Genomic DNA, 11,477 nt, shown 5'->3' on the forward strand with positions numbered 1-11,477 from the left:
AAAAATCAGCTTCCTCTGACTCCTCCTGCTGCTCCTAATGGTAACTGCAAGAATCCACCGGGCCTGAACGAAAACAACCAATCAGAGCCGAGAAAGGCAATTGATTGTTCATTCATAGGCAAGAATCAGGCGATACGTATGATTATACAGGGGTGACGATTCCATATATAGTGCCATATATTGGGACACTGTAAGCAAGGCTATATATTGCGATTTTTAAAATAAATAATTTTAGGTAAACTTTCATCGTATAAGAAAGAATAACAGGAAGAATAATTAAGTTGGTTGAAAATATCTGTTCAACCAACTTAAAGACCTGTATTCGTATCTCTACTCTGAATGGGCGGGGCTTAAATCCAAAGTGTTGATCAAAAGTTGCTTATTAGAAAAACTATTTACAGAATTGAGCTTCAGAGTAATGTGTTTGATCACAAGAGTGAGAGAAGTATTTACAGACGTTTTAATTTATAAAAGTATAAAAAGTACATATATTGACACATTTTATTCACTTGATATTCATAAAAAGTACATTATCTGAACCGGATACTCAATTCAGCCCAGTACTCGCTCAACCCTAATAAAAAGCACACCAGAATAAAAATCTGAGTTAAACAAAAGTTTACGTTATGCAGTCATAACAGACAGATCTGGGCAAATTAATTAACGTTTGTTTTATTAGTAAATAAAAATAAAAGTGCTTTCAGGAAACAAATTAAGTTATATTATACAGTGATACATATACACACAGTATATATGTTTAGATCCTGCTTTAAAGGTTCACATTCCGTTGTAGTATGTATGCCAGTTTTTAACTAGTAATAACAAATGGATAGTCTTTGAGAATCAATACCATGTCAGAAAACAAAATGTTGTGATACTCAACTGTAATGATGTTTCTTTTACATGTCTGATTGGTATGAATGTCTAATAAGCAGTCAGTTATCTGAGTTTACCTGAATTAATAGGAGATCCAGAAAACAAACCTGTGTGAGAGTGGTGAATAATTCTTCACTCTGCTCTTGCACCAGTCTGTCGGTCAACAGAAGGCGCTCACACATTCTTTAGTTCAACTGGTAAAAATGTGGTGTGGGCTAAAATTGAACAAGCACCAATGAGTATCTGTTCTGTGTGTACGTGTGTGTGTGTGTGTGTGTGTGTGTATGTGTGTCAGGAGTGTTTTGGCGGCAGCTCAGTGTCCGTCCCTGAGATGGAGGGAGTGCTGTGGCTGAAAGAGGATGGGAAGAAGTCGTGGAAGAAACGCTACTTCCTGCTGAGAGCTTCTGGCATCTACTACGTCCCCAAGGGAAAGGCCAAGGTGAGTGTAATGGAAATAAACTGAGAGGGCTATATGGAACAGGATTGTGTTTAACAGTAATTGTTAATACTGTAAAACTGAAAAAAGATTGAATGTGTGTGTTTGTGTAGGCGTCCAGAGACCTGGTGTGTTTTCTCCAGTTGGATCACGTTAACGTGTACCACGGCCAGGACTACAAGAGCAAGTTCAAGGCTCCTACAGACTACTGCATGGTGCTGAAGGTACACTCTCTCACTCACACACACACACATATAATGTACACACAAGAGTGATGAGGTCTGGGATAAATTACTGCTCATGTGTCACCATAGTCTTACAATGCCACCTAGTGGTGTGACAGAGTAATGAGACCTCTATTTCAAAGGGAACACAGATACTATAACAATAGCTAGAACAATAATATTTTTGATTCATGTATTAATACTGCACTGGTTGGATTTTCATTTTAGACAGTAAATACCTTAGAAATACTCATTTTAGGGGTAGAGAACTTAAAAACAGTATAATAGTGACAGGAGTTGTAGTAATAGTAGTGATTCTAAAAATAACAGTAGTAATAACATTACTTACTTTCACATTACGTGTGTGTGTGTGTGTGTGTGTGTGTGTGTGTGTGTATAGCACCCTCAGATCCAGAAGAAGTCTCAGTACATCAAGTACCTCTGCTGTGATGATGTCAGAACCCTCCAGCAGTGGATCAACAGTATTCGCATCGCTAAGGTAGTGACACGTGTATCATATGCTAATGGCCTGCTGATATTGGCCTCTCAGTATGGGCGTATATGTTATCAGTTACACACCAGTACAAAAATAATATGAAAAAATATGTTGAAAAAAAAAAGCCTTGTGAGTACCTGCATAGTCAAAGCGGTGCACCATCCACATAGAGAACATCTATTTCCATTCACTGATTTGGCCACCATATTGGTCGGGCTTTACTATTAAATCCTTGTAGAGTCAGATTGCTTCAATGCAGTTAATGTGTTGTTATTTCCATGTAGTTTTATATATGCTAATACCTGCTGTCTGTCCGTCTGTCTGTCTGTCAGTACGGGAAGCAGCTGTACATCAATTTCCAGGAGGCAATGAGACGGACGGAGGCGGCCTATGATTGGTCCTCCCTCTCTTCCTCCTCCATCAAGTCAGGATCGAGCTCCTCCAGCCTTCCAGGTCGGTCCGTCTGCCAATCATGGTTCCCACGGCTCCTTGACATCTATGGAAGTTTGTGAATTTAAGAGGACATAATCAAGGGCTTGAACATTTTTTGAAAATAGACAAATAGATAGATACATTTTATGGAAAATTGAAGTTCTTTTGACATTTTATTATTTATGATTATTTTATTTATACTCTTGTCTGTGAGCTTCTGTGAAGCCTCCTAGTTGTCATTTAAAAATTCTCAATGTGTGAGAGCAATTAACCTTGATCCGTGTCTCAAACTACACCATGTTGGGTTCTTGAATTTGAGGGAATTGGAAAGTCTTTGAATTCATATTTGAGAAGGTGTGGGAAACCTTGAATAATTCTACGGCAAGTTCAAAAGGTCAAATGTTTAATTTGTAGAGACTTTCTACTGGTCATACAAAATGAAGCACAGTAATTTTCAGTATAAATAATATCCAATAATAGTTATCAACTAGTTGAAAACAGAATAAGCATCATTATCTGGAGTAAAAGTTTAACAAAACTTACTTCTGCTTGTGTGTCCACACCCCAGAGTCCCAGTCCAACCACTCCAGCCAATCGGACAGCGGCGTATCAGAGATGACATCATCAGGCCACACCCGCTCCCAGAGCGTCGTCAGCTCCATCTTCTCCGACGCCTGGAGGAGAGGAACGCAAGGAGAGGTGTGAACACACACACACACACACTCTGTCCTAATCCTTTCCTGTCATTGTCCTGTTGACTTTGTGGTCTACATTTCCCATATTTCCCCTCTGCTTCCCTGCCAGCGGTCAAAGGTGAAGGGACGTATGCCAGTTCCTCTTTGTGCAGGAGGAGGAGGGAGTGGAGGTTAGACAGGAAGTGATGTAACAGGCATGTTAACAGTTTAGCTGCAGACATTGAAAAACCAAGCTGTGTGTGTGTGTGTGTGTGTGTGTACTCACTACTTTAATGGGTAGATGTAGTTTAATTGCACTTATGGCTGTAGCGATAGTTATTGCCCTTTGTAAGTCTTGATACATCTCCTCACACGAGTGACGTTTTGTCTTCAAATCTCTAAAGGATTTTCAAAGATATTAATCAGACAAAAGACAGACGTTTTCAACCTTCTGTGGGAAATTCACATAGTATTTTCACCAGTGTTAATCTGTACCAATCTAAAGAGGCTAAAACACAAAAACAGATCTTTAACTTATGTTGGCTATTTGCAACTACTGATGACGTACATTAAACCAGGATAACTAAGACTTGCAGTTGTTGATTATCTGAAGCTCAGCAAATAATGTTAATACAATAATAATGTTATACATAATGGATATACAGTATGTCAGATTTGTAAGTGTATGTAAGTTTGAGGTGAACTTGACTTTGGCTATAAATACATGAGCTGTACTGTTTTTGAATGGCTGCAGCTGAACTGTTGATTTGTTCTAACCCCGTGGTGTGATGGAATGTCCTAACCAATAAATAATAGAGCAAAAATGCACACTGTAGTTGGACCCATAGAGTTTATGACCAGATTGTCACAGGTTGGTACACTTCTAACCTGGTAAATGACCTTGTGACCTTGTGTGTAAAGCGTTTTGGACAGTGTTCAGTTTGGCAGGTTCAAGAACAAGAACAGTTCAGAAACTATTTGATACCTCTAAAAGGCAGTCTGATAGGGGCTGTTCAGAATATGTTTGACACTATTTTAAACCAGTTAAGCTTTAAACATTGGTTTTACGCATTAAACAGTCAAAAATGATGTAAAGTCTGTAGAGGTGATTATTGTAGGACAGCAGAGTTTTGTCAGTGAGTGAGAAGGTTTCTTGACCTTATTCAACGTTGTGATGTGTTTAGCTGTGTGTTCTCTGCACCGGTTGGCTGTTTGATTCTTTGCATCCTGTCTTGGATTGTTTGGTTGCAGAAACAAGACGATTGGAGTTGTTTGTTACTCGTTGTAATTTTGTCTTTCTTCCTGTCATCACCCCTTTGTGTCTCTTCATCTTCTTCTACTGCTTCTCTCCCTACCTTTGATTCCCTCCTTCTCTTGTTCCTTTCTCCTCCTCCTCCTCCTCCTCTCCATTTCTCTCTCCAGATGATGAAGATCGACCCTATCAGTAGGCCCATCCCTCTCCAGATACCTTCCCTCTCTCCCCAGCCTCTCCCCCTCTCTCAGCCTCAGACCCCACCCTCCCGGTCCAGCTACACCGACGGCCTCATCACATCTGAGGACTCCTCCCCGTCACCGCCCTCGCCTCCTCCACCTCCGCCTCCGCCCCCCATCGCAAGTGTGGCCCACCAGCCAGCACCTACCTCCTCATACATTAAGTACAGCACGCTCGCTCGACTGCAGAGCCAGAACCAGAACCAGTCCAGGACACAGCCGGCAGGAGCCACTCCACCTTCTCTTCCCATCCAGTTTGCCAAACCAAACTACAACACCCTCCCAGCTGCTTACAGCACCTCCCCTCCACTACCACCCTCTCCTCCCCCTCCTCCTCCACCCGCAGTGCCGGCTCCTGGCTCAGCTATGGCCGCACTGATGTTTGGTCCATCAAGCCCTTCCGCTCTCCCGCCACCACCCCCACTGGAGGAGGACATGCAGGAGCCCTACAACCTCCCACCTCCTCCACCAGAGAGCCTGGAGACCAATGGGTTGCCTCTGCCCCCACCACCAGAGCACGTCCTTAACTCCTGCCCTCAACTCTCCAACAGTGGCCTCCAGCAGTTCCTGGCACAGAAGTTTCCCAACATGGTCTACGACTTCAGCCCACCTGTGGGTGAGGAGAATTCTCAGCCTCCTCCACTTCCAACCGAGCTTTCTCCTCCTACCTCCCTGCAAGTTCTTCGGCCTCTGTCCCCCAATGCGCCCCCTCCCGCACCTCCCAAAACCTTCACTGGTGGTTTTCCCCCTCAAACTGCTCCCAAACCCTCGGGTCCCTCTTCCCTCCCAATTGCCCTCTCACCTGTGTCGCCAACGCAGCCCCACAGTGGCCACGGGCCAGTTAAAAAGCAGCAGAGTTTCTCAACAGGACATTCCCCAAATCAGCCACCTCCCACTCTGCCAAAGCAGCACAGCCTCTCCTCCAAAAACCTTGCCCTCTCTCCCTCGTCCTCCTCTTCTTCGGTATCCATTGCGGCAGCTACCTCCTCTCTGGTCAAACAGATTGTCAATCAATTCCCAGGAAACTCTGCCCCTTCCTCTCTGCCTGCCTCCAACTCCATGGAAGGATCAAAGTTCACTGCTCCTCAGTCTCCTCCAGCAGTCAAGGCCAAACCAAAGTGGCAGCCAGGAGGCGTTGTGGCTCCACAGTCCCCAGAGTTCCCCCCACCTCCTCCTGACAGCTCACTGGGAGATTTCCCTCCACCTCCCTCTTCATCCTCCTCCAAGACAGGCTCCCCCATAAAGAAGTCGCCTTCCACCTCGTCCACGGGATCCACCAAGCGGGGGCCTCCACCGACCCCGCAGAGAGCTTCCTCCATCCGGTCCAGCTCATCGAGCGAGACCCACGATGAGAGGCCAAAGAAGGTGGAGAGCCTGGTCAATAAATTTGGCCAAGCTCCTCAAACGGGTACTTCATCCAGCTCCTCGTCAGTGACTGGGTCTCCTTCAAAAGAGTCCTCTGCGCTTCCTGCTCCGCTCCCTAAACCGGGGAAGCTGAACTTGGCGAACCTGCCGTTGGCGCTGCAGGGGTTGCAGACGGGCCAGCACCATCAGCCCACTGAGTTCCCATCCCCTCTTCCGCCACCTCCCCCCTCGCAGCCTGCTCACCTGGACTCATCACCTGACTACTTCCCACCTCCCCCCAGTGACTTTGAGCTTTTCCCTCCTCCTCCCCACCCATCAGAGTTCCACCACCCCCCAAAGGTCGCCGTGGTGAACCCTCAGCCTCAGATGCAGCCACCTCAACAGTCGGCAACCTCCTCCTTGTCGTCCTCGTCATGGAAACAAGGTTCACTGAAAAAGGGGGCAGTCCCTCCCCCAGCACTGAACCGGCGGACCAGCAACACCGCCCAGTATGACAATACAATTTCAATGCCCCTCTCGCCGCCCCCTATGTCTCAGACCCCACCTCCCTCTCTGTCCTCTTATTCTTCCTCCTCCTCTCCTGTTCCCCCAACCTCCCCGAAATCAGCGGGGCCAGGCTCCCTGGCACTAAAGCCTCTCTTCCTGGAAGACCTTAATCGCACCCTTAAGAGGAAGTCAGTGTCCCGCCATGGCTCACTCACCTCTTCCCACCTCATCCCCTCCTCTAAGATGGAGCCTGTGGGCACCATGGACGACATGGCACTCCTCCCACCTCCTCCCCCCGAGCTCCTGCAGCAGCAACAGCAGCAGGGAGTCCGAGGACACTCCCAGACTTTGTCTCGTCACCACACACACTCCCACTCCACCAAACATGCCAACATCTCAGGCTATGCAACGCTGCGGCGAGGCCCTCCTCCCGCTCCTCCAAAACGGGACCAAAGCACCAAACTGACCAGTGATTGGTAGGGAGCAGGGACACTGGGTGGAGCCTAAAAAACTGAACTGACTATTTAGGTCTCATTGTTCCTGCAGAGAAGTAATCAGTGTCTGTCTTGACTTGTCCGTCTCTCCTCATCCTAAACCATCCACCCTTGGATTCCGAGCAAGTAGCAAGCCGTCTTTCCTACTCTTAATCAGATTATGATTGTTCCTATTATCCTCATTATTATTATCATCCTCATTATTACTACCATTACCAATACATGTTTAATCCAATGACATGAGTAAAAATATATATATGTATATATATATATCTGTATACAAGCAAGCCAGAAAAATCACCTATCAAGCTTTTTTCACAATGTCTGTGCAGCTTTGCATTGAAATATACAAAAGACAAGACTTGAACGACAACAGCAACAGAGACTATTTGCTGCAAAATAACTGGTACTGCATGGAGCCGCGGCAATGGAAGTAGCGTTACTGATGAAGGGAAGGAGGTATTCATGGAAGGAACGAGAGACGCAAAAGTTGGATGATGTGTATAGAAATGTATGTTGTGAACTGGGGGGGTGGGAGCATTGCCATTTATTTCAAACCTTTATGTGTGTGTGTTTTTATATAAGATTATTTAATACTGGAAAGATATTGTTATTATAATTATTTTAAGTTTTTAAGAAGTGTCAAAAGAGAAAGCGTTTGGCTGGACATGGGTCTGTATTGTCAAAATATGTCAAAGTGTTGATCTGAGCTGGTTTTACGAAGACTGTGTTTGGATCATTTCATCAAATCATATTTCTTTAAATTTAGAACTTTAAGGCTGATTGGCTGTTGACTCCCAAGGCATATGACTTAATACTTAATTGTACTAGAAGGAGTTTGTAGCTGGTTCTGATACAGTCTTAGTTTAATACTGATCCTCTATATGACCTACATAAACAAACAAGACCATCAGCGACTGTCTATTTCTATAGTGTTATTCGTAACACCTTCCACCAGGTCGGATTCCCTTTGAAATCAATGAAAGCAGGCGGTAGGCACACTACCGCTTTCATCCACAGGGGCCGCCAGAATCAACACAAAAAGAGAGTTCCTTGTAGGGGCTTTAAATGCACACTGATTTAACAAAATACATAAATCAGCTAGAGCTAGGCTGTGCTCAGATTACAGGTGATTCGACATCAGACTGCATCAATTACACAATATTACTACAATTATTGCACCAGAACGAACTATACACCAGGTTCTCCTCTCATCTTTCCTTACCTCTGTAAAGCTCAATGTCTTGAAGGACCAGCCCTTTCTCCACCTCAGCAGTCCAATAACCTGTGCAGATTTAAAGTGTTATTATCATTGCTTTATCAGGACTGTCGACCAGAACCTTCTTTAAACTAAGCTCAGCCTACAGTTGCCCTTCCAGCAACAACAAACCAATTTGGAAGCATATTGTGTTAAACAGACTCTGTTCTTTTCATTAATCAGTCAGTCAGGTAATTCTATCCTAGCAGAGGAAACAGTTAGTCAACTGTAATGAACTCTGAAAGAAGGTAACCATCACTTGATCAATCAGTCACTTGTTTGTCATCTTTGCTAGTTAGTTATGAAAGGTGTGTGTCCACTTGCATCTTAAGTGATCAGAGAAGCCCGAAGGGGAACAAGTGCCTGAAAAACAAAAAGCTCATACTGCTCACATGTAACATCATTCCCCGCTGTGACACCGACCATCTAACCTCTGACATTCTGAAGCCAGGAGTTGAGGTTTACAATTCACACACTGCCAGCTTTGTCACATATCGCAGCCAGAATCCACATTTGGGCAAAAAGAAGGAAGCCTGGGGGGGAGCTGATGTGGGACAACAAGCAACAACTATCACGGGAGAGAGCATGAGCGTAGGCGGCGCTAGGGCATAAATGATGATTTAATTGCTCCATATGACAAACAAAAACATCATGAACCTTACTCAACTAAAGTTAAAATCTAATTTCGTATTCTTATTCTTCACACAAAGTTACATTCATTTATCCAGAGCTCATGTGAATGAAGGTGATTGCATGTCTATAAGCTGAGGCAGAGATCTCAACCCTGTAATTATATTTTACCAACACAGACATAATTTAAATTCATAGTGAGTTGAAAATAAGCTAATTATAGCTTTTCCCACCACCACGACAAGTAACCGACAGCAGGTTACACCATACACAGTATGTGTGTAAGCTTGATACAGTAGGCGCTGACCAGACCACGGGTAGGCCAAGGCAACTTCACCCACAGACCACCAAAACAATATTACACTGCAAAAAATAACAGGAAAGGTGTGCGCACATGACGTAGTGATATGTGTGACAGAGAAGCTTCCCCACTGATCTGTGAACAGTGACAGCTTAATCAGCCTGCGCTGAATATCAGTGTGCGGGTGCTGAATGTCTGCTACTGAACTCAGATCAGTATGTGACACTGACAGCACTACAGCTACATGAGGTAGCTGGTGAAGTCACTTTTTTTTTTTTGTAATTTCGGGGAAGCTAGCTAGCCTCTTAATAGTGCCGCCTATGAGTGGGAGGATTAGACAACAGTCAGGCAAGAACCTTAATTCTCATTAATGAAACAGTCTGAAAATAATCATGACAGGTCGGTAATTACAGGAGTCTCTTGTCGAGTCCTTTAAGGCTGCAACCGTTCTGAGCTCCACATCCCGTTCTTTATTTTTCACTCGCAGTCATTTCTGTGTTTTGCCTGTTTCCGCTGTGGTAAACAATAAGATTGTTGTCACTTTAATCTCCAGCCTCCTCCGCTGAGATTTTTGCCAAATTTCAACCAGATTTTTAACTAATATTTAGTGTTGAAGTTTTATAATTATTGAAGTAAATCAGGAAGCAAAAATGGCATTCAGTTGTTACAGCATCTCAAATATGAATATTTACTGGTATTAGTCGTCTATGACGAAAACCTTTGGGGTTTGGACAACATGATCATTTTAAATACGTCAGTGTGAGCTCTGAGAAGTTGTGATGCAGATTTGTCACTACTTTCTGAGCCTGCTGACATTAAAACTTAAGTGCTTGGAGACTCCCACACATAAAATGAAGAGCGCTCTTATAAAATAAAAAACAAGCTGGTGTGGGTAGGTCATTGCAAGCACTTTAAAAGTAGTGGCACTTAGAAAGATTCCTAATGGATACACCCTGAGTCACTTTAAGGAATTAGCTATCTAGTTAGAGTACATCATTTCAGACAGGTATGATTCTGGTTTTTAGCAACATGTTTGGACAAATGTTGTCTGGTAGTCACAGTAGTATCTAGCCAGCTGGATAAACCCAGTCGGTTCAGTAGTTAGCCAATGTGCTGCTCCATCCAAGCGTCCTTCCGCACTCATACAGTCACAGAAACACTGTGTCATTTGTCAGTGTCCAGATCAGCTAATAAAGGCTTCCTAAACACATTTCTGGTCATAGTTTTTATATTTCATGTGCAGCTGAACCTAGGTCTGTTTCTACCTTCCTGTTTTTATCATCCTTGCAGTCACTAGATTAAATTATGTGCATGACATGTCAACACCGGTGCAACAAGATGCCAAAAAGTTTGATATTATTGCCCCAGTTTTGATTTTTAATGTGCAATTGTTTCGGTTTTTGAAGTACTCTGATTTCACTGTAATGTATAATTATTGTTACAAATGATTTCAACTGGTTTTTACATCAAATCTGTCTGTTGTGATATTGTGGAAGGGGAGCATTAACCCGAGAGAAGTACTTCCTATGCCCACTGCCCTGCAGGAGAAGAATCACTAGGCGTACATCATGGTGTATTTCAGTGACACTGAACAACATACAGTTTCAAACTGATCAATGTCTTGAAATGTCTTGCTCAAGGACACCCAGCAGAGCACATGGCTGTTGTTGGTGTCAAACCTGCTGTTGCATTTAAAATAAAAGAGTCGAACCGAAGTACAGATTGGAGAGTTTTTACACTGATTTGATTGTTTCTGGGAATTGAAAGTGTGGAGGATGGGTTTTCAGGCAGGTCGGGCAGAGGTGTGGCATCAGACTGTATGTTTAAGTCATCAGGCTCTGTCTTTAACCTTCTGTGGTGTCTGATGATGCGTGCAGCGGTGCAGTCAGACTGCCCGGCTCCTGACAGCATTCTGAACACCATATTAAACCAAAAGCACTCTGCTCATGACCATGAGAGTATAACTGCCTTTAAGTTCGGTTTGTGAGGTTTATTTATTTTTTAACGAGGGAAGTTAAATATTAGAATATATAAAGAATATTTATGTTAAATATTCTTTAACATGTTAAATAATTAACACTATAAAGAATAAATGTAAATAAAATAAATAGCTAAGAAACTACAAGCCTTTTTGCATTATATACCAAATAAAAATAGGCACACATAGCCAATATTGAAAATTATATTGATACAGATATGTCTGTGATAGGCCATTATTAGCCAATAAGATCAGCCAACCGATATATGGGTCAGGTAATGGTTTTTAGAAATACAGCGTACATCACTACCTGTGAACTCTGAGCTAAGGCACCAT

The 11,477-nt window shown here is 43.5% G+C and overlaps 1 protein-coding gene across 1 annotated transcript in view; it reads left to right on the forward strand.

Annotated features, from left to right (window-relative positions):
* Window positions 1-10,898, forward strand: part of LOC118338650 (ras-associated and pleckstrin homology domains-containing protein 1-like) — a 70,562-nt gene extending 59,664 nt beyond the window's left edge. The window contains exons 13-18 of the mRNA XM_035675930.1: window positions 1,172-1,315; window positions 1,426-1,536; window positions 1,937-2,035; window positions 2,365-2,485; window positions 3,033-3,163; window positions 4,561-10,898. Coding sequence (XP_035531823.1) covers window positions 1,172-1,315; window positions 1,426-1,536; window positions 1,937-2,035; window positions 2,365-2,485; window positions 3,033-3,163; window positions 4,561-6,960 — 3,006 coding nt within the window. The 3' untranslated portion in view covers window positions 6,961-10,898. The remainder of the gene's footprint in view (window positions 1-1,171; window positions 1,316-1,425; window positions 1,537-1,936; window positions 2,036-2,364; window positions 2,486-3,032; window positions 3,164-4,560) is intronic.
* The last annotated feature ends 579 nt before the right edge of the window (window positions 10,899-11,477 follow it).

The sequence above is a fragment of the Morone saxatilis genome, unplaced genomic scaffold, assembly GCF_004916995.1.
Source record: "Morone saxatilis isolate NCDOM2014 unplaced genomic scaffold, NCSU_SB_2.0 Contig5, whole genome shotgun sequence".
Taxonomy (NCBI): domain Eukaryota; kingdom Metazoa; phylum Chordata; class Actinopteri; family Moronidae; genus Morone; species Morone saxatilis.